Source organism: Sceloporus undulatus, chromosome 4, assembly GCF_019175285.1.
Source record: "Sceloporus undulatus isolate JIND9_A2432 ecotype Alabama chromosome 4, SceUnd_v1.1, whole genome shotgun sequence".
Classification (NCBI taxonomy): Eukaryota; Metazoa; Chordata; class Lepidosauria; order Squamata; family Phrynosomatidae; genus Sceloporus; species Sceloporus undulatus.
The window spans coordinates 244,050,066-244,070,104 of NC_056525.1; the positions used below are offsets into that span (position 1 = coordinate 244,050,066).

General features: G+C 40.9%; 1 protein-coding gene across 11 annotated transcripts in view; it reads right to left on the reverse strand.

Annotated features, from left to right (window-relative positions):
• PTK2 (protein tyrosine kinase 2) overlaps positions 1 to 20,039 on the reverse strand; it is a 220,197-nt gene that overhangs the window by 142,877 nt on the left and 57,281 nt on the right. For 10 of the 11 annotated variants that reach the window (XM_042463825.1, XM_042463818.1, XM_042463817.1 and 7 more), the window contains 2 exons: positions 13,947 to 14,173; positions 2,161 to 2,327 (listed from right to left, as the gene is read on the reverse strand). In XM_042463825.1, the coding sequence (XP_042319759.1) occupies positions 2,161 to 2,327; positions 13,947 to 14,173 (394 nt within the window). Of the gene's footprint in view, positions 1 to 2,156; positions 2,328 to 13,946; positions 14,174 to 20,039 lie in introns of those variants that run through there. The other variant, XM_042463827.1, reaches the window with a different exon arrangement.

Here is a 20,039-nt window from a genome sequence, read left to right on the forward strand (position 1 = left end):
GCTAACCATGAATTTCTTCCCCCAAAATAATAATGGTCATATATGTAATTTTGCAGGTAATGGTAATTTATTTGCTAAAAAGATATTCATTTTTTAAACACATGACTTAAATAAAAAAGACTCAGTGAGAAAAACAACATTTTGTTCATTCAGATTTCAGATATTAATTTAATGTGAGGAGCAAACGCAGGCAGAGGTAATTTACTTGATTTGTTGTAATGCGCTTTAGCACTTGTCAGACTAAAGGCAGGCCACTGAGACGCAAACACAGAACATATTCTTTTCAAGTGCGCTGTATAAGTGGTAACCTAGTCACAATGATGGAGCCACCAGTTTTTTACATTACCAAGTGTTACCACACTGCTCGGGATACATGCTTGCAGACTAAGATATGTTCTCCATACAAAAGCCAGACACATATCCAGGTCCAGATTTATTATGAAGCCTAAAAAGAATCAGAGGTGTCACCCTTGGTCTCACATCATGCAGTCCTAACCAAGTTGTTGTATGATTCCTGTGAAGCAGCGAAAGAGAATGTACTCTCATGAGTATCTTGTTTTCCCCTCAACCAGTCAGGGAATCTTTCTGCTCAAAAGTCTAAATTAGTGGTGACCCCTGATGACTGCGTGCAAAATTTAAAAACTTCTACATAGCTAATGTCCAGAAACTCTGCTAAAAAGAGGCAAAAGAAAGCAAGAAAAATGTTTTCACCTGAAGTCCAACCTTAACTGCAAACTGTTTCACACTGTATGTGCCTAGGCACAAAAGATCAAAGAAATTACAGAGAAGTCTGTAACTTGCCTGGTTTGTTTATTCAGAGATTGTTCTGACAATCGTTTACAGAGAAACTGATTCTCTAGGAGGCTCATTCAAAGTGCTGTTATTTTCAATCTACAGCCGCTGCCTACAGAAGCAAGTAAAGCCAGGATGCAGCTATCTGAAACTAGTAACAATATTTCCAGTAGATTTTTAAATCTTTCTACACACTCATCCAAATAAATCACTGCTATTTTATTTAAAATATTTATATGCTGACTGCAGCTAAATGAACCAATCAATAATAGAAAGCAAAAAGAAGCTTTACTGACCTATTCTCCACAAAAGCTATATAGACAACTTTTAAACTACTATTTGAATATCAAACAAACATCCCACAAGAAGGTGTTTTACAGTCATGGTGCCAGAAATGGGGAAGTCCTGTCTCTCAACATCACCCTCCATCTCAGATGTTAACAACATGAGGAAAGGGATGCTGAAGATCATCTGGGTCACTGGGCAGGTTCAACCTTCAAGACTATCATGTAGTGTTCAGTCATCAAGGCACATTGACAGCCAAAAATACAAAAGGTATTACAACAATCTGAGGTGACTCTGAGCTACTCACATGTCTCCACAATTCCATAACATGATTTTTTTTCAACTGTAGCCATTACCATGGCCTAAAAATACTAGAACAACCCCAAACAGTAAGTGATAAAAATTAGCGCCCTTGTGTCCTGCTTGAGGCTGCACTTCACATGAGTTTTCACTGGGCTACCATAATAACCATGATGCTGTACTAAATAGGTCTTTAGTCTTTTCTAGCAAGACTCTTTTATTGCATTCTAGTTTGTGAAATTTATCCCACCTTACAGCTAGTCCTTTAAGCCACACATACCCCACCATGGCCTCAAATGCACCCTAGATTCACCAGCCTTGGGTCAACTTCTCCCTACTTTCTGGCTTCTTATGTTATCCCCTTAATGCTCCTCCACTCACCTGATTGCATTTAAATGAAACTTTCTTTGCCTTGCTAGTAGAATTAACGCAAAACTGATAAACCACCCTATTTCCCCTTGTTTCAGATCTCTGGCACAGTAAAGAACCATTTGGGAAAAGCTTTCTACCATTACTGTGTAGTTATGCCAGTCATTCTATCGTTCCCCTGCCTGTATTTTTCATGCTTCCATTTGCTACTTCCTATCCCTAGCAGACATTACCTCCTCAAAACTGGGATCACACTCTCTCACTTCATTGTTTACATTCCCATTCCTGAAGATCAAAAACAAAATCAGGTTTTCACAATTTTTTTCCTGCAGTTTTCCATCCCAACATATGGGTAATATAATAAAATTTTCAAAGCAGTATGCATTAAATTAGTGGGGAAGTGTTTAATCTTACTTCCATTCCTCTGGAGGATGGGCCAGTTCAAATTTCTCTCTCACGTTGGACACTCCCATGTCCGGATGCAGCCAGTGAACTTCCTCTGATTGCAGGTGACTGAGCCGTAAACCGTAACAGGCTACGTTTTTTACTTTGTGACTATCCACTATCTTCTGGATTATGCCCTAAAAAGAAAAGATATGCAAAGAATTGTTTTACATAAAATACAAATATGAGCAATACCTTTTAAATACATACCTTTTAAATTTTTACATTCTGTATATAAAACTGTGTAATATAACGAACAGCACATCTCCCTTTATTATAAATCATGTTTGAATAAAATTGTTTAAAGATAATAAATTATTAGCTACAACATTTTAAAATAATCCATAGTGGCATTTTACAATAATTTTGCCCAAGATAAACTAATTCAAGCAATACACTGATGGTGAAAATAACTGTAAAAAAAACATGGTTACAAGCTGCACTGCTATTAAATTTCCATCTACCTTGGTGCATGAATGGAAAGGATTATAGGGGGAAATGTTAACTGCTGCTCATAGGCTCCTCAATTCCTACTTTGCTTGTTCTTGAAGGTCAGCATGGATATTCATAGCGACAAAAGCACTCCTACTGAACAGCAATAGTGGCTTCTGTTTAGATTTCCACACAAAAGAACCACAGCCTTTGTTCGCCTTATGCCAAGCTTCATCCTAGGATTTCAACAAACTCCTACCAGAGTCTAATTATATGATGGGGGGGGGGGGGCAGGGGAAAAGACAAGGGGGTTACAGCACTCTGAGCCTATATCACAGTGCTAACAGTGGTAGCTCTTTCACAATATGGCGCAGTTTTGCAAAAGTTCATTCATTTAAATATCCCAAGTGGTTTAAAAGGATGGACATAAAACTTTTCAAAACTGTGCAATACTGTAAAAGATGACCACTTACCTGACCTCTTAGGAAGCAGTTTGCTATTTGTTTGATATTTCCGGGTGTTTTCACTATTGTTGATGGCCATTAAAACAATTAAGAGGACTGTGACCCATGAGAAAAGGAGAAATTGAGCTAAAATAAATTATGCATCAACATAATTTTTGTACTTCTTCTACCTTAGCACATGAAGACGTAAAGTGGTCCTTCTTCACAAGACCTCAGTAAATATATAATTAAAAAGGAACAAACAATTGCAGAACAAAATGCAGTAAAAAGCATAAAACAAACTGATTGTCTTAAAATGCTTTGGGCAAACAGAAACATTTTGACCTGGCATAAAAATTATTGCAAAGCCAATATCAACTGCACTTTCAAGGGGAAGATGTTCCATAAGCAGTTGTCATAACATAACTTGATCCCTCACTTGTAAAATAACCTTGCTATGAGGTGCTACTATTAAGTGCAAACTTTCCCAATGCTGCAAAATATAGTTACCCATGTCCAGAGCTCTATGGCTCAGCAAAAATTCTAGAAGTTTAACTCAAAAGGATCAGTTTTTGCACAGTTAATTAACTAAGAGAGCCTGGTAGTCTGGAAGTTCCCCTAAGAACACACTTCCAAATCTTTCCTTCTCTTAATCGCATGAATAGAAGCAGCCATGGAATGCAATTCATTCATTTTTCTGTGCCTTCTGAACTTGGCACAATGTCCACATGAGACACACAGACTTCATTTCAGAAATCATGCCAAGTAGGACAGAGTGCATAGTGAAAAATTAGTGCTTTTTCAATATAAAAATATGTAATATAGTAATAGCAAATGGGGAAACGATGAAGATTTTTTAAAATCAGGCAAAACTGTGGAGGGTATTGATTAATAAGTCATAATTTGCAGTTAAGTAGAGAAAGAGACTAACCATTTTAAAAATCCTAAACTTTCAAGCTGATTATTAAACTCAAATCCTAGTTAAAATTATATGTTGGGATCTTCAAGAGATCAGAGACTGAAAGAAGCTGGAAGAATCAAGAAGCCCCCCCCCCTTTATACGCCATTCATTCTGTCAAGATTAAGTTATTGTTTAAATAACTGCAGGGTTACTGATGAAGTAGCTAAATAAATAAATAAATGACTTAGGAGTGCCTTTGCCAAGACATTACACAAATGCTGAAAATCAATTGCCAATTCTTTCTTTACAGACACAGACTGATTTCTTGATGCAATGGCATGCAAAACAATTAGGCTAATTTTTTAAAAAAATTTCATAGGTAATTTATCAAGATTGCGTTTTAGAAAAATGAGGTCTATTCAGCAGCCTGCCCCACTGCACACTTCAGGAGCCTTCTATAGTTTTTCCTAGAAGCAACGAACAAGATGCACTTGCATACTATGGGGTGTGTTTCTTGGAGGGGAACTCCAAATGCATTATGCAATGGGCTTGAGACAAGGGTTGAGGTCTACTTAGCATTCTGTCCCCACTGCACATTGGAAGAACAGGAGCAAGCAAGCCTTGCCCCATAGAGCAGGGCAGAAAGACACATTTCTTGAAGGGGAACAACCAATGCTTTAAGTAACAGGCTTGAGAAATTAGGATCCTGTAAAATGTACAGTAATAAAAATAATACATGAAATAAAATATTTATTTATATCCTGCCTCTTCCATTTTGGGGATCAAGGTAGGTAATAACAGAGTTTATAGAATACAGAAATGATAAAAAAAATAGAATCCCCCCATCCCCACCTTCCCTAGAGTACAAAATTATAACAGTAAAATCGTACATAAATACATACATAACAATGATATCAAAAGGTGTTAGTCATTAAACAAGTGACAACAAATATGGGAGCATATAAAGCCCTATATGGCTTGGGCCCAGAGTACTTGGAGGACTGCCTCTCCCCATACATTCCGCCCCGCACACTCAGATCTGTTGGGAAGCAATTGTTACGAGTCCCAGAGGTAAGATATTCTACCATCACTCAGAGGGCCTTCTCTACCTCAGCCCCCAACCTCTGGAACTCACTTCCGGACGAGCTCCGCTCGGCCACCTCCCTGGACCAGTTTAAAAAGGGGCTTAAAACTTTTCTGTTCCAGCAGGCCTACCCCTAACATTCCAAAGTAACCCCCTTCTCTCTCCTCATTGTTTTTGTAAATCTGTGCTAGTTGGATAATTCTTACCTGTATTTAATAGCTCTTATATTTTGTAATTCTTGTATTTTTAATTTTATTGTTTATTGATTGTATTGTGCTTCTCGCTGTTATAACCCGCCTTGATCCCAGGAAAGGCGGGTTAAAAATAAAGTTGTTGTTGTTGTTGTTGTTGTTGTTGTTGTTGTTATTATTATTATTATTATTATTATTAGGACAGATTTCTTCATTCAGGACCTAATCAATCAGGAAAGTCCTGCCAGAAGAGGATCGTTTTTTATCATAGAACCATAGAATCATAGAATCGTAGAGTTGGAAGAGACCGCAAGGGCCATCCAGTCCAAGCCCCTGCCATGCAGGAAATCTCAATCAAAGCATACCGGACAGATGGCCATCCAGCTTCTATTTAAAGACTTCCAAGGAGAGAGACTCCATCACTCTCTGAGGGAGTGTGTTCCACAGTTGAACAGCCCTTACTGTCAGGAAGTTCCTCCTAAGGCTGAGGTGGAATCTCTTTTCCTGCAGCTTCCATCCATTGTTCCAGGTCTTGTTCTCTGGAGCAGCAGAAAACAAGCTTGCTCCCTCCTCATCTTTTTATAGGCCTCATGAGAGGATATTTGGCGAATCTCTTAAAGCATGTCGTTCCAGATTTTTGGAGCGGCAACATAAAAAGTCCTCTGGGAAGTTATCACTAATCTAGTTCTTCTCGATTGTAAAAGATCCAGAGGAACGGAGTGTGCGGGAAGGATTATATGGGTGGAGGCGTTCCTTCAAGTAAGCTGGACCCAAGCCATATAGGGCTTTATAGGTAATAACCAACACCTTGTACTGTGCCCGGAAGCTGAAAGGCAGACAGTGTAATAACTTTAGAATCGGAGTGATGTGGTCGAACTTAGATTTTCCAGCGACCAGTCTGGCTGCCTTATTTTGTACCAATTGAAGCTTCCAGACGTGGCACAGGGGTTGCCCCATGTAGAGCGCATTACAGAAGTCAAGACGAGAGGTTACCAGTGCATGCACAACCATTTCTAGGTCCCACTGCTCCAGGTAGGGTCACAGCTGGCGTATCAGCTGAAGCTGATAGCAGGCACTCATGGCCGTCGCGTCATCTGAGATGACAATTGAAGCAACGAGTCCAGGAACACCCCCAGGTTGCAAATACAATCCTTTAGGGCAGCGTTTCTCAAATAGTGGGGCGGGCCCCCCAGGGGGGGCACGAGGCTCTGTAAAGGGGGGCGCGAAGCTCTGTTATGCAGAGGTGTACTTATAACAATTTTATAGACAAATGATACTATTTACAGTCGCGCGGGGGGCGCGAAATGTTTTCTTCTTCCTAGGAGGGGGGCATGACAGAAAATAATTGAGAAGCACTGCTTTAGGGGAAGTGTGAACCCATCCAGGACAGGAGGACTTATCTCCATACCTGGAGAGGGGTTACCTATCACAAGTACCTCCATTTTATTTGGATTCAGCTTAAGTCTATTTTCCCTCATCCAATCCATTATTGACTTCAGACAGTCATTCAGAGGGGAGATGCCCTCCTTGGTCACTGAAACAGTCAGAGACATAGAGAAATATATTTGGGTGTCATCAGCGTACTGATAACACCTCACCCCACGTCTCCAGATGATCTCACCCAGTGGCTTCATGTAAATGTTAAATAGCATGGGAGATAGGATGGCACCCTGAAGGACGCCAGATGTCAGCTCTCTTTCAGAAGAGCAGCTGTCCCCCAGCATCACCATCTGAAACTTGCCCAAGAGGTAGAAACAGAGCCACTGCAAAGCAGAGCCTCCAATTCCTAATTCTCAGGTGTTCCAGAAGGATACCATAGTCTATAGTATCGAAGGCCGCTGAGAGGTCCAAGAGCACCAACAGGGCCCCACTTCCCTTGTTGATCCACAGACGGAGATAATCGACCAAGGTGACCATGGCAGTCTCCACTCCGTATCCCGACCTGAAGCCAGTTTGAAATGGATCTAGATAATCAGTGTCATCCAAGACTGCTTGGAGCTGGTTTGCTACCACCCGCTCGATCCCCTTACCCAGGAAGGGAAGAAGGGTAACAGTAATAACAAGAAATATCAGCTGTATACATCATGCATATTACAAGGAATGAAAAAATTAACCATGGGCCAAAACACACTGTAGAAATAATCCAGTTTGAGACTATTTTAACTGTCCTGGCTCAGTGCTAGGAAATTCTGGGAAGTGTAGTTTCTTGTGGCACCAGAGCTCTCTGACAGCGAAGGCTAAATATCTTACAAAACTACAGTTCCCAAAATTCCTTAGCATTGAGACAGGGCAGTTAAAGCGGTCTCAAACTGGATTATTTCTGCAGCGTGTTTTAGCCCCATATTCTGTAGCCAGGTGTCAACAAATTATGTTTGAGCTTAATAGCTACAAATGATCTCTATTAGCCAGTTTCCTATTCATAAGGATAGCAAATCCAAGGGGAAAAAAGATTTCATCTGGCTGAAGCACCTACAGCTAAGACAACCCAGTCCATGTTATATATATGTTTCCTAGAGCACTGCTTTAGGGCTTCCTGATGTAAGGGACTGGAATTTTTTCCTAGTGTGCCAAGGACTGGTAGCCATTGGCTACAACTATTTCATCCTTTCTTGGAAACTCTCTGTGGCCTAGCAACTGATGGCTCACACATCAAAAACTGTCAAAGGGCCAACATTTGAATAGCACCAGAGCACTCTAATGAAGGGAAGCAGAGCAGTAATGTCTCAACCATTCTGAAATCACTCAGAAGCCACAATCACACAAACAAAACCAGAAAGAAAAGATAACATATACATCTTAAGTAAGTTCAAGGGTCAAGGATCCTCAAATTCAAAAGAAAGGGGCATACTCCTATTTGATGAATGGTTGTTGGAACCAAGAACTTCCCTCAGATGCTGACAGATTTCAAGCTTGGCACATCAGTTGGCATCTTCTACTTAGGTTTTTGCACAAGGCAATGCCTTCTCCAATGTCTCTGTTTGATTTGCCATAGCTCTGCAAATGAAGAACTCTCTGCTCAGCATCTATCTGCTCTAGCTTATCCTGCAAAGAGTTTGCATCTGCCTCTGAATCAGCTTCCTCAAAGTGAATTGACAGCCAGCATGAATGAAGAAAAAGTCTGTCTGGAGACATGCAGAATGACTTCTCTTTCCCCCCAGCAAATAACATTCTGCCTCTTTCATAAAACTGAAGAGAGTAGTTAGTAACACTGATGATATTTAGTAATATATTATCCTAACACCTGATTAAATCTATTTTGATGAAAAATCAAATTATGGTAGACCAATGAATATTGACTTTTTAAATTCAATCTGCCAATAAAAAGGCAACACTCTATTTTTCCAAGTCTTTGCTAACACCATCTTAGCTGCTATCAATAAATACTTCTTGAAGACTATTTAAAAAGATGACAGCTTAAATATAACAATACCGGAAACAAATAAGTGTGCTAGTAAATGCTTTAAAATCACTTCTGAGGGGCATCTCCTGTCAGCTCAACAAAGCAGGAAGCTTCTGAATGGGAATCCCTGTTTTCTTTATCTGCAAGGCAGAATCATGAATCAAGAACAAACAATAAATTATGATTCTGGTTTTTTGAGAAAGGATCAAGGTAGGCAATCTTGTTCAGATGCAATACCAAAAAACAATGGATGGATACTTTATAATTCAGTCACTTTGTGGCATAGTGGTTTGAGTGTTAGACTATGGCTCTGGAGACCAGGGTTTGATTTCCCATTCAGCCATGAAACACACTGGATGATCTTGGGCAAGCCACATGCTCTCAGCCTCAGGCAAGCCACATGCTCTGAATAAATCTTGCCAAGAAAGCCCCATGATTGCCATAAGATCAACAGAAGTCAGAAACAACTTGAAGGTGCACACAACAATAGCAACAAGAAGCTAATGTCAAGTGATAGAGCATTATACACTTGCCTGCGTCCTCATTTCCAGTGACTTAAATAATAAATAATAATAAAATTTATTTATATACCGCTTTTCTTAAAAAATCAAAGCGGTTCACATCATATATTACGTACAATAACATAACAACAATAACATTAAAACCATCAGCAACTACAACAACTGTAGAATACAATTAAAAACTCATGACAGCCTAACAACTTATCATTACATCTAAACTAGTGCAATGATGTATGTCACCTCCACCATCATTTTACCCTTTTCACAGTCCAGGACTCGAGGCTGCTTACAAAAATAGATGCAACTTTAAAATTCATATCATACCAAATAAATAAATCAACATTAAACTAATAATAGAATTAAAACTAATCAGAAACAAGAACATTAAAAAGAATCCAACCACATTATGAAAATCCTTTTCCTCCATGAGCAATCAGCCATCAAAAGCTTGCCAGAACAAAAAGGGTTTCAGCTGCTAGAGATAGAGGGGGACAGGAGGCCAGTCTAGACTAGGAAAGGAGGTCCAGAACCTGGGAATTTGAAAGCTTTTCAAATTCTATTTCTAATCTGTGTCCAATCATCCTCTGGGTGTTTACTTGCATCAAAACTTTTTAATTACTGGACAGTGGCACCACATGTGCAAATAATCTGTTTATTTAAGAAGCAGTCCCTTACTGTTAACTGTGGTTGAGTGGTCTTCTGTGAACTCACACTCATGGGCCCTGCACCTGAACAAAGCGAAGCTGGATCAGTGTCTACAGGTAAATGGATTTTGACTGGAACTTGTCCTTCCACCTCCAGTGTACATGTTTACTGTCTCCAAGCTGCTCTACCCACATTTCTGACATATGTGTCAAGAGTCAAGAAGGCTAGAACACATGAGGGAGAAGATAGCTTGTGCAAGTTCACAGATAACCCCTAAAAGAAACCCAGTTACTGGTAAGCAACATGTTTTAATTTATGTCTCTGTGATTCACACAAATGATTTACTTAACAGAAGAGGGAAACACTACAATAGAAGACAGCACTACTCTTATAAAGAAGGCCTTGACCACTAAGCATCCAATCTGCAGTGTTATGAATATGAACTGCTGGGACCACGTGCTGCTTTAGAGCAAAACCAGCAGCAATATGCCACACAATGATGCTGCTGAGGTGGCAACAGCTCTCAGATGAGCCCAAAGACAACCAGAAACAGGCACTGCCTTGCTGTCCTATATGGCAATTAGTTAGTATCCAAAATCCACCTAGAGAAGTGCGTAAGGCAGACTTCAGTTAATGGGTCTAGACTAAAAGTCTAAATAACACACAACATGCAAGAAAAAGGGGTAGGATGGGAATTAAGGAGTTTATCACATAACTCTTGTTCTCACTGCAACTGCATTAATGAAAGGACCATTTTGGCAACACTCCCTACTGCACTGCCCTTTATTAGTGTGACGGGGGTGTTACTGGCCCTCTGTGCCACCTTCCACTCTCTTATTTAAATCTGCCTCCTTTCCCTGTGCCCTACCCAGAGTACCTTTCATGTGCAGATATGTGTGTGTTATAAACACAATTCTAGTTATGCCAATGGAGGTTTAACAAAAAATAAAAATAAAGCATAAATAAATAAAAGTAGAGGGAAAAGGCTGTTTTGGAATAGTGAAGGGCAGGGGGTATGGGGAGAGGAGAAATTAAAACCAGGTGACTGTGCAGTCCTGGAACTGCCATATATGTAATTTCCCACATCTAATGACTAGCACTATACCATCTTCCTGCCCAATAACAGGATGCTCAGCACCCTTCTCTGCTGGGAAATAGCACTATACCAATGCTATTGGGAGCTTACTGATGGGATTTTCCATCAATGGCAAGATGCAGGCTAAGCTACTTCCAGGACAATGCAGCAACAAGAGGGAGACAGCGTCATGCACTAGATAGTACCAAAGGCACTATTATCAAACTTTTATGGTGCTTTAAAAGCCATGTGTGTTTAGTGTACTTTTATTGTATGCTTTTAAATTACTTTTAAAAATGGGTCTAACTCTATAGAGAGTTTAATAGTATTTTAATTTAATTTTTTATGTTTTATGTAATATGATTTTGCTTGTTTTTCTTATATCTTGTAAACCACTTTAAGCAGAGTCAGAATCAAAACAGACCAACGGTCCAGAGTCTAAGCCTTCCAGTTCCAAACAAACAAACAAACAAAAAAAAACAAGCTAGAAGATTAAAAGTGGCATAGTCAAATACAGTTGAAGGTCAAGCAATGGTACATCCGTCACACCAATGTCTATACAGATGATTTGGCTAAAAAGGACCGGAATACAGGAGAGATCGTTTCCAAGAGTTTTGCAGTGTTAAGAAATGAGACACACTGCTGAACTACTAGGGCCCTACCTTGAGCTCAGCTGTAAGCATTTTAGTCTTTCCTCATTCTTGACAAATCCTGCAGACATGTACTGTACTATCACCCACTCACTTCAAAATAAGCCTAGGCATCTTTCTCACAGACTGGGAGGGGATCCAGTCTCCTCACTGCACTAAGGTGATGAACCATCTTTATCCAGGATACAGCCTCCAAAGGACCCTGGGGAAGTTAGCACTTTGTTATTGTTTTCAAAGAAGTAGCCATGTCTGTGTGCCTTTAAGTTGTTTCTGATTTATGGCAACCCTAAGGTGAACCTAAGACAGGGTTTTGTTTTTTTTTGCAAGATTTGTTCAGAGAGGGTTTGCCTTTGCTTTCCTCTGCTGCTGAGAGAGTGTGACTTACCTAAGGTCACTCAGTGAGTTTACATGGCCAAGTGGAGCTTTGAATCCTGGCCTCCAGAGCCACAGTCCAATGCTCACACCACTACTATCTGTCATCAGCACTCTGCCCTTCTCTAATATTAGGGTGACAAACCATCCTCTCTAGGGAAATGTTCTGGTGGAACCATAATATATACTAGGTTATTAACAGCTAGAGGTTCTTCAGTCTCTATACTGGGGAAACTGTCAGGGACTGGGGGTCTACACTGGCTTTCAGGAGATCATGGAGGGCCACACACTCTACTATTCCATTCTTTAAAAAAAATGAAATAAATTGTCCCCCCAAATGCTCCCAGGATCTGTGGGGAGTAATTCTGCAAAACCTTTGGCCGCCCTGGGGGCCGTTTCAAGCACAAGAAGACTTTTTTTTTCCCAAATGGAAGTGGGTTCTTTCCTACTGGGGAAAACAGGCCTGGGGAAGCCAATAACCTGGTTCACAATCCCTGGGAAAATTTAGGAGCATCTTTTTTTTTTTTTCAAAAACAGGGCTCTGGGGACCACAAAAATAGCCTTGGGAGCTGGATGTGCCCACAGGTTGCACTTTTCCAATCCCTGATTTATACAGTGAAGCTCATGAATACAGTTGGCCCTCTATATTCATGGATTCTTTATGCATGGATTAAACCGTTAATGTTTTAAAAAATATATTTAAAAAATAAAGTCCAAAAAGCCAACCTTGATTTGGCTATTTTATATAAAGGACACCATTTTACTACACCATTGTATTTAACGGAACTTGAGCATCCATGAATTCTGTTATGCATGATGACTACTGGAATCAAACTGCAGCAGATATTGAGGGCCCACTGTACCATGTAAAAGGAGGTGCTCTCCATGGAGGTTACTAATAGCAACTAAAATGTTGTGGCCACCTGGATCATGGAACCAATCCCTGAAAAAAAGATAGGGTGGAGTTTTCAATCGTGAACCAGATGAGATGGCAGTAAAAAGCCATTTATGGTATGAGACGAAATTGGAAAATTGGAGTTAATTCATCTTCGAAACAAGACCCCATACAGAAGACTTCATTTGAAGAGTGACTGTTTATATGTGCAGCAGGTCTCTCCAATGTCACTACTGGGCACTATCTTGCTCAGGGTTCAGAAACCAAATTTCACCCCTTGCCATTCTGGGAGTTATGAAGGAAGGTAAAATCCATCCCAACTGCTATGTTGTATAGTGGTTTGGGTTCATTTTGGACTTATTTTTCAACCAAAACATGGAGGGGCATTTGAGAGGGGTCTGGTGTATTATGGAGACCTGCAAAAATGTGCCTGGGAGGCCACATACAGCCAGTGAACAGTTTCTCCACCACGACTGGTACACATGTTTAGAACCATCTTAGCATTGGCATGCTCTATACCACACAAAGGACCATTCTGAGTATACTCTCTATTGGATGAAATAACAGAATATCTAAAATGCTTACACAAAGACAATTTGGTTTAAAAAAACATTTCTTGCATTGTCTTCTTGTTCAACATGGTCCAAGAAGGACTAGTGCTATTTCACTCATCAAAAATCATGTACAGTACATAAGTTTCAAATCACTCAGATAAAAATAGATCAGTTCTGGTTATTCTATTTAGCACTTGATTTAAACATTGCTTAAAAGTACAGAAAAAGTAGTCCATTTCCTTTTTTCTTTTTAAAGCATTATTTAATCCTGTTACTAACTCAGAACAAAACAGCAAATTCATCTATCTGTACATTTATTACATCCCCCAAATGGGACTGCTGGCACAGAAACGGAACAATGGCATCCAATAGGTCAGTCAAACTGGCATATACAACATTCACATCCTTCCTCTTCTCTTGAGAAAACTGCTTAGGAATTAACCGTTTGCCTGGAATGACTCACAGCATGTGCTGAATAAAGGCCTTTAAAGTAAACACTCAACATCTGTGTTCCTCAGCCTCAAGTTATCTCTCTCAAATTCTGAGAATGACCTTCATATAACCATATCTAAAGTACTTTAATATCAACTCACCCAAACATCTGTAGCATCCCCGTGACGTATAATGCTGGCCCATGTTGTCGGCTCACTGTTGCTTTCAAAATAATGGAAAACCTTTAGGACTCGTTCCATTGTCCCTGGGGAACGTTCTATCCCAGAACTAAGATGTGTCTTTGTGCTTGAACTTGGTGTGTGATTCAAGTTTGGGTCTAGATAAGCAGCCGCCATGGTTTTGCTAGATGCTAGGTATCTGTCATATTCTGAAATTGGAAAAAGAAAAAAATCAGTCTCTCAAATTTGTGCTATCTACCCTATTTTAGGATAAACAGATACACAAAATACATAAACAGATTACACAAAGTTGGAATAATTAAGAGTTCTATATTCTTGAAAGAAAATACCTTAAAATGACCAAAATATATTTCCCAAATAATCATTAAAACTCAATAACCTCCACACTGAAATTTATAAATCTCTTGTCCAATATGGAATAATAAATGTGATAACTATCCAATTAAGGTAAATGTCCTTTTCCAAAATGAAATGCTACCAGGCAGGTGCGTACATCCTGAAGGTCAGAAAAACTGAGCCTACTGAAAATGGCCAGAATGGGGAAAGTGAATTTTCCTCACTAACAATTATTATAATATTGCATCTTGCCTTTTTTCCAAAGTGGAAGTATACCTAACACCAGTCCTTGATGGGGGACCAATGGACTATTAAACGGTTATTTAAGCAAATGACACTCAGATCCTCTAAAAATTAGTCCCATCTACCTAAACAATAAGATGCATTTCTAGATAACCAAAGCCAGAATGCCTTAGAGCTGCAGATCACAGAATGGGGAGGGGGGGACTAAATCTTAAATGTTGACACAGAATGTAAGCATTGTTCAACCACCTAGAAACAGAGACCACAGTGCTGTTATAGTTAGATTATATGGAGTTACCAAGGAATGAAGAAGGCAAAGTAGAAATAGAAGAAACAGCCAGGACTGGAGCATCGAGGACAAGTAAGGTGATGCTGGTGGCCAGGGGAGTCCACCTGGACAGTTGCAGGGGAGCCATCAGGGCAAGGGCTGAGGAGGTGGTGATGTTAGGAGTGTCAAGTAGCTCCACCAAGGCCAGGGGCAAGGAGGACTAGATGGGCCCCTAGGGAGCCAGGGAAGCTAAGGGATTCTGGAGGAGGCGGAGGACTCTGGGCACTGAGAACTGTAGGGCAAGCGGCTAATAAGATGGGTGACTTTGGGGGAATGGGGGTGTTGTGGCAATGCCTATTTCTTTTTAGTCAAGCACAACATTTGATGCACTTCAGGGGAGGCGGAATGTTTTGGTTATGCTGATCTCTTTGTAGTACAGCAAAAGTGCCAAACAACTACTGAGAGCAGCAGTAGTGGTGGGTGACACTAGCAAAGGATCTCTCTGAGACAATGACAGTGGCACCATAGCTAATGCTTGTATGTACTGTGCAGAGGGAAGTGATGGTAAACTCGCTCTTGAAAATCTTTCACCATGGAAACCTTTTGATGAGACAATCCAACATAAAGCAAGCATTAGGGACACGATATACACAATGAGAAAACAGGGCACAGCAGAGGGCAATTATGAGTAGAGATGTGGCTAATGATACAACTGGACTCAAACCAAAAGGAATTCAAGGTATGGATGTGCTCAGATGTAAAAGAAAAGTTTGAAGCTACACAAGATATATATAACAGGAACATGGAATGTGAGAAGCATGAATCAAGGAACACTAGACATAATAAAACAAGAGTGTATGAGTTAAAATCGGCATGAATGGGACATTTTGATCCAGTTGTTGTAATTACACATTGTTTTACTAAAGAAATTAAAAGGTAAGAAGAAATGGGGTGGCATTTAAAGCAGGGGTATCACTAGGGGGTGTGGGGTGAGTGAGCCCCACCAGCTGACACCTTAAGTGAAGGGGACACCACTGCAGCCCAAATATCTGCCTTTGGGCAGAAACGGGCTATGGTGCTTGCCTGTGTCCCTTTGAAATGCTAAACAGATGGCAAACAGTGGGGCTCAGTGGGAGAGGCACCAGGGTTTGTTTTTCCAAAAATTAAATTTTAAAATTTTCATTTTTTTATTTTTCTAAAAATTTTAAATTAGAGTATCATATATACAGCCTATATACAAACATATGTAATACTTTATTCTGGTATCAAATTTACTCTCTGCTTCCCTTCCCCATCAATGATCTGAATGGCTTGTCAGTGTTCTGTCTTCTTTAAGGCCACTTTTGTAAAAAAGCAGGATTGATCAAAGGCAACCAAAATATAGGCATTTGATGGCCAAGAACCTGCTGACACTGCTGTTCCAAGATTAAACTGTGTGTGTAACACTGAACAATTCATTTCCCTATATTTGCATTTTGGCCTGCTTCTTTGTACCAAGTCCTATCTAAAAACATAGCTCTGAACAGCAGCATCAGAGTGCTGCTACAGTAGTGTTTCCATAGTCACCTTTACTGCATTGAAGGGCTAAACATACTTCGCTCAGTCAAGGACCAGAGAGACCCTCTCACAGCCGCAGGAGTTTACCGCATACCATGCAGCTGCGGACAAGTCAATAGGCCGACCACAAATGCAGTGTGCAAACAAGAACAAGGAACATGAGAGACACTGCAGAGGCCAGCCAGAAAAATCAGCAGTAGCAGAACATGCCACACCTCCTGGGCATAAAATACTGTTTGAAACACTTAAATCTGGACCATGCCACAACTCCATGCAGGGCCCAGGGAAGCCACTGAAATCCACAACACCTGCAATTTCAACAGAAAAGAGGAAACCCTTAAAGTAAACAAGGTTTGGCTACCAGTTCTGAAAAATAGCAAGAGGAAGACTCAACAAATGCAAGTGAGAAATCTCCCAGCAAACAATGGGCACTATTAAGCAGACACTAATCCTCTTTTGCAGACCCTCCCACCCTAAGGCCTGCCATTAGCAACAGAACAATACACAGGCAAATCACTCCTGCCTTTCCAGGTCACACAATATATATAGCCAAGTCCTTTCCAGGCAAGCATTCTCTGAAGATGCCAGCCACAGATGCTGGCGAAATGTCGGGAAGAAACTCTTCTAGAACATAGCCTGAAAAACCCACAAAAACTATAAATAAATAAATAAATAAATAATCAATCAATCAATCATTTATTTATAGCCTGCCTTTCCTTGAGATCAAGGCGGGTTACAACATCAGAAAAACAAACAATGAACATATACAATATTAAAATCAAACATTAAAAACAGAATTAAAAACACAGATTAAAACCATACAAAAACTAGCCAAAGTGTAGGTGCAAAGAGGAGGGGGGCAAAGAAGCATTACAATAACTGGGAGAAAGCTTGTCCGAAGAGAAAGGTTTTAAGACTCTTCCTAAATTGGTCGAGGGAGGGGGTCGAGCAGAGCTCTTCGGGAAGCGAGTTCCATAACTGCGGGGCTGAGATGGAGAACGCCCTCTGTGCAGTCACAGTGTGTTTCGAAGATGGAACCCTCAAGAGTTGCTTCCCGGCTGACCTGAGTGTGCGGGGCGGATTATATGGGGAGAGGCGGTCCTCCAAGTACCCTGAGCCCAAGCCATTTAGGGCTTTATAGGTTATAACCAACACCTTGTATTGCGCCCAGAACCGAATAGGCAGCCAATGTAGATCATGCAGAACTGGTGTAATATGGCTGGACCTGGAACATCCAGTGACCAGTCTGGCTGCCATGTTCTGCACTAGTTGAAGCTTCCGGGTTTGGTACAAGGGTTGCCCCATGTAGAGCGCATTACAGAAATCCAACCGAGAGGTTACCAGAGCATGTACCACTGTTTCAAGTACCCCCGGCCCAGGAAGGGTCGCAGCTAGCGTATCAGCCGAAGCTGATAACAAGTACTCCTGACCGTCGCATCCACCTGAGATGTAAGGTGGAGCGACGAGTCCAAGAGCACCCCCAGACTGTAAACAGAGTCCTTCAGGGGAAGCGTGACCCCATTCAGGACAGGTGGACAAATCTCCAAACCTGGACCCGGGGATCCTATCACAAGTACTTCCGTTTTCTCTGGATTCAGTCTGAGTCTGTTTTCCCTCATCCAGCCCATTACTGACTCCAGACAGGCATCTAGAGGAGAGATGCCATCCCTGGTCACTGCATCAGTCGGAGACACAGAGAAACATATTTGAGTGTCATCAGCGTACTGATAACACCGCGCCCAGTGTCTCCGGATGATCTCTCCTAGCGGTTTCATGTAAATGTTAAATAGCATGGGGGACAGAATGGCTCCTTGAGGGACACCAGATGTAAGGGCCCTCTTATCAGAGCACACGTCCCCCAGCTGCACCATCTGGAATCAACCTGAGAGGTAGGAACGGAACCACTGGAGCGCAGTGCCTCCAATTCCCAACTCTCTCAGGCGTTCCAGAAGGATACCATGGTCAATGGTATCGAAAGCCACTGAGATGTTCAAGAGCACCAACAGGGACACGCTACCCCTGTCCATGCCCAGACGGAGATCATCGACCAAGGCGACCATGGCAGTCTCAACTCCATAGCCCGCCCGGAAGCCAGTTTGAAATGGGTCTAGAAAATCAGTATCATCCAAGACCGATTGAAGCTGAATGGCAACCGCCCTCTTGATCACTTTCCCCAAAAATGGCAGCAGTGAAATAGGCCGATAATTGTTATAAATCAGGGGGTCAAGGGAGGGCTTTTTTATCAGCGGTTTTACAGTGGCCAATTTTAAGCTGGATGGAAAGCGCCCTTCCCTAAAAGATGAATTAATTATGCGGCGTAACATGGTGGTTACAGCCGCGCCCCCCTGAATAAAGATAAATACTAGCAGTACTCCTGCATGAAATCTACATCCAATGTAATATTGAAGATGAACACCCTATCCAGAACTCTACTGCACTACAATTTCATTTTAAGGCCTTCCAAGAAATGTTAGAACAGTAATTGTTAAGTCCAAAGTGACTTCAGCAGTCGAAGCTGACGATCATTGTTAAGGCTTCACTGAAATCCAATTTAACTCTTCTCAGTGGTACCATTTCAGACATGCTGTATATACTCAACTATAAGTTGACCTCATGGATAAGTTGAGGACAGGTTTAGGGGTCAAAATTATGGATTTTGATATGACCCATTGATAAGTTGAGGGTAAAACACAGGGGCATATAATAAAGGATGTAAAGGACAAAGCAAAGGAGAATGACGCCAAAGAACTTATACAGTTCCAGCAGGCATAACTGATTGTGTTCACCCTAAAGATAAGAGTACTTACATTGACCTGTGCATAAGTCAACCAAGTTTTTTGGGGTCCATTTTTTGACTAAAAGTTCTTAACTTATACACGAGTATAACTTATGATGTACCACATATACTCAATTATAAGTCGACCTCATGTATAAGTCGAGGGCAAGTTTAGGTGCCAAAATTGTGGATTTTAATATGACCCATGGATAAGTCAAGGGTAACATTTAGGGGCATATAAGCAAAGGATCTAAAGGATGAAGCAAAGGAAAACAATGTCAAAGAATGTCAAAAAATTCCAGTAGCCATAACTCTTGCCACTCACTCTTAAAGCTGGATAGATGAGAGAGAAAAGGGGGTTGGTGCTTCCAGGACAGATAATACTCTTGCCTTTCACAATGGTTCCTTCTTTTAAATAAGAGTTAAGATACAATATTTACATTGACCTGTGGATAAGTCGACTTAGGTTTTTGGGGTCAATTTTTTGACCTAAATCTCTAGACTTATACATGAGTATATACAGTAATTATCTTAATGAGCCAAAGGTTATCTCCTGCATTGTTTTACCAAGGGTGCATCCACACTGTAAAAATAATCCAGTTTGACACCACTTTAAATGCTGTAGCTTCATCCTATAGAATCTTGGGATTTGTATAGAATCAAAGAATCGTAGAGTTGGAAGAGACCACAAGGGCCATCCAGTCCAACCCCATGCCATGCAGGAAATCCAAATCAAAGCATCCCCGACAGATGGCCATCCAGCCTCTGTTTAAAGACCTCTAAGGAAGGAGACTCCACTATACTCTGAGGGACTTTGTTCCACTGTCGAACAGCCCTTACTGTCAGGAAGTTCCTCCTAATGTTCAGGTGGAAT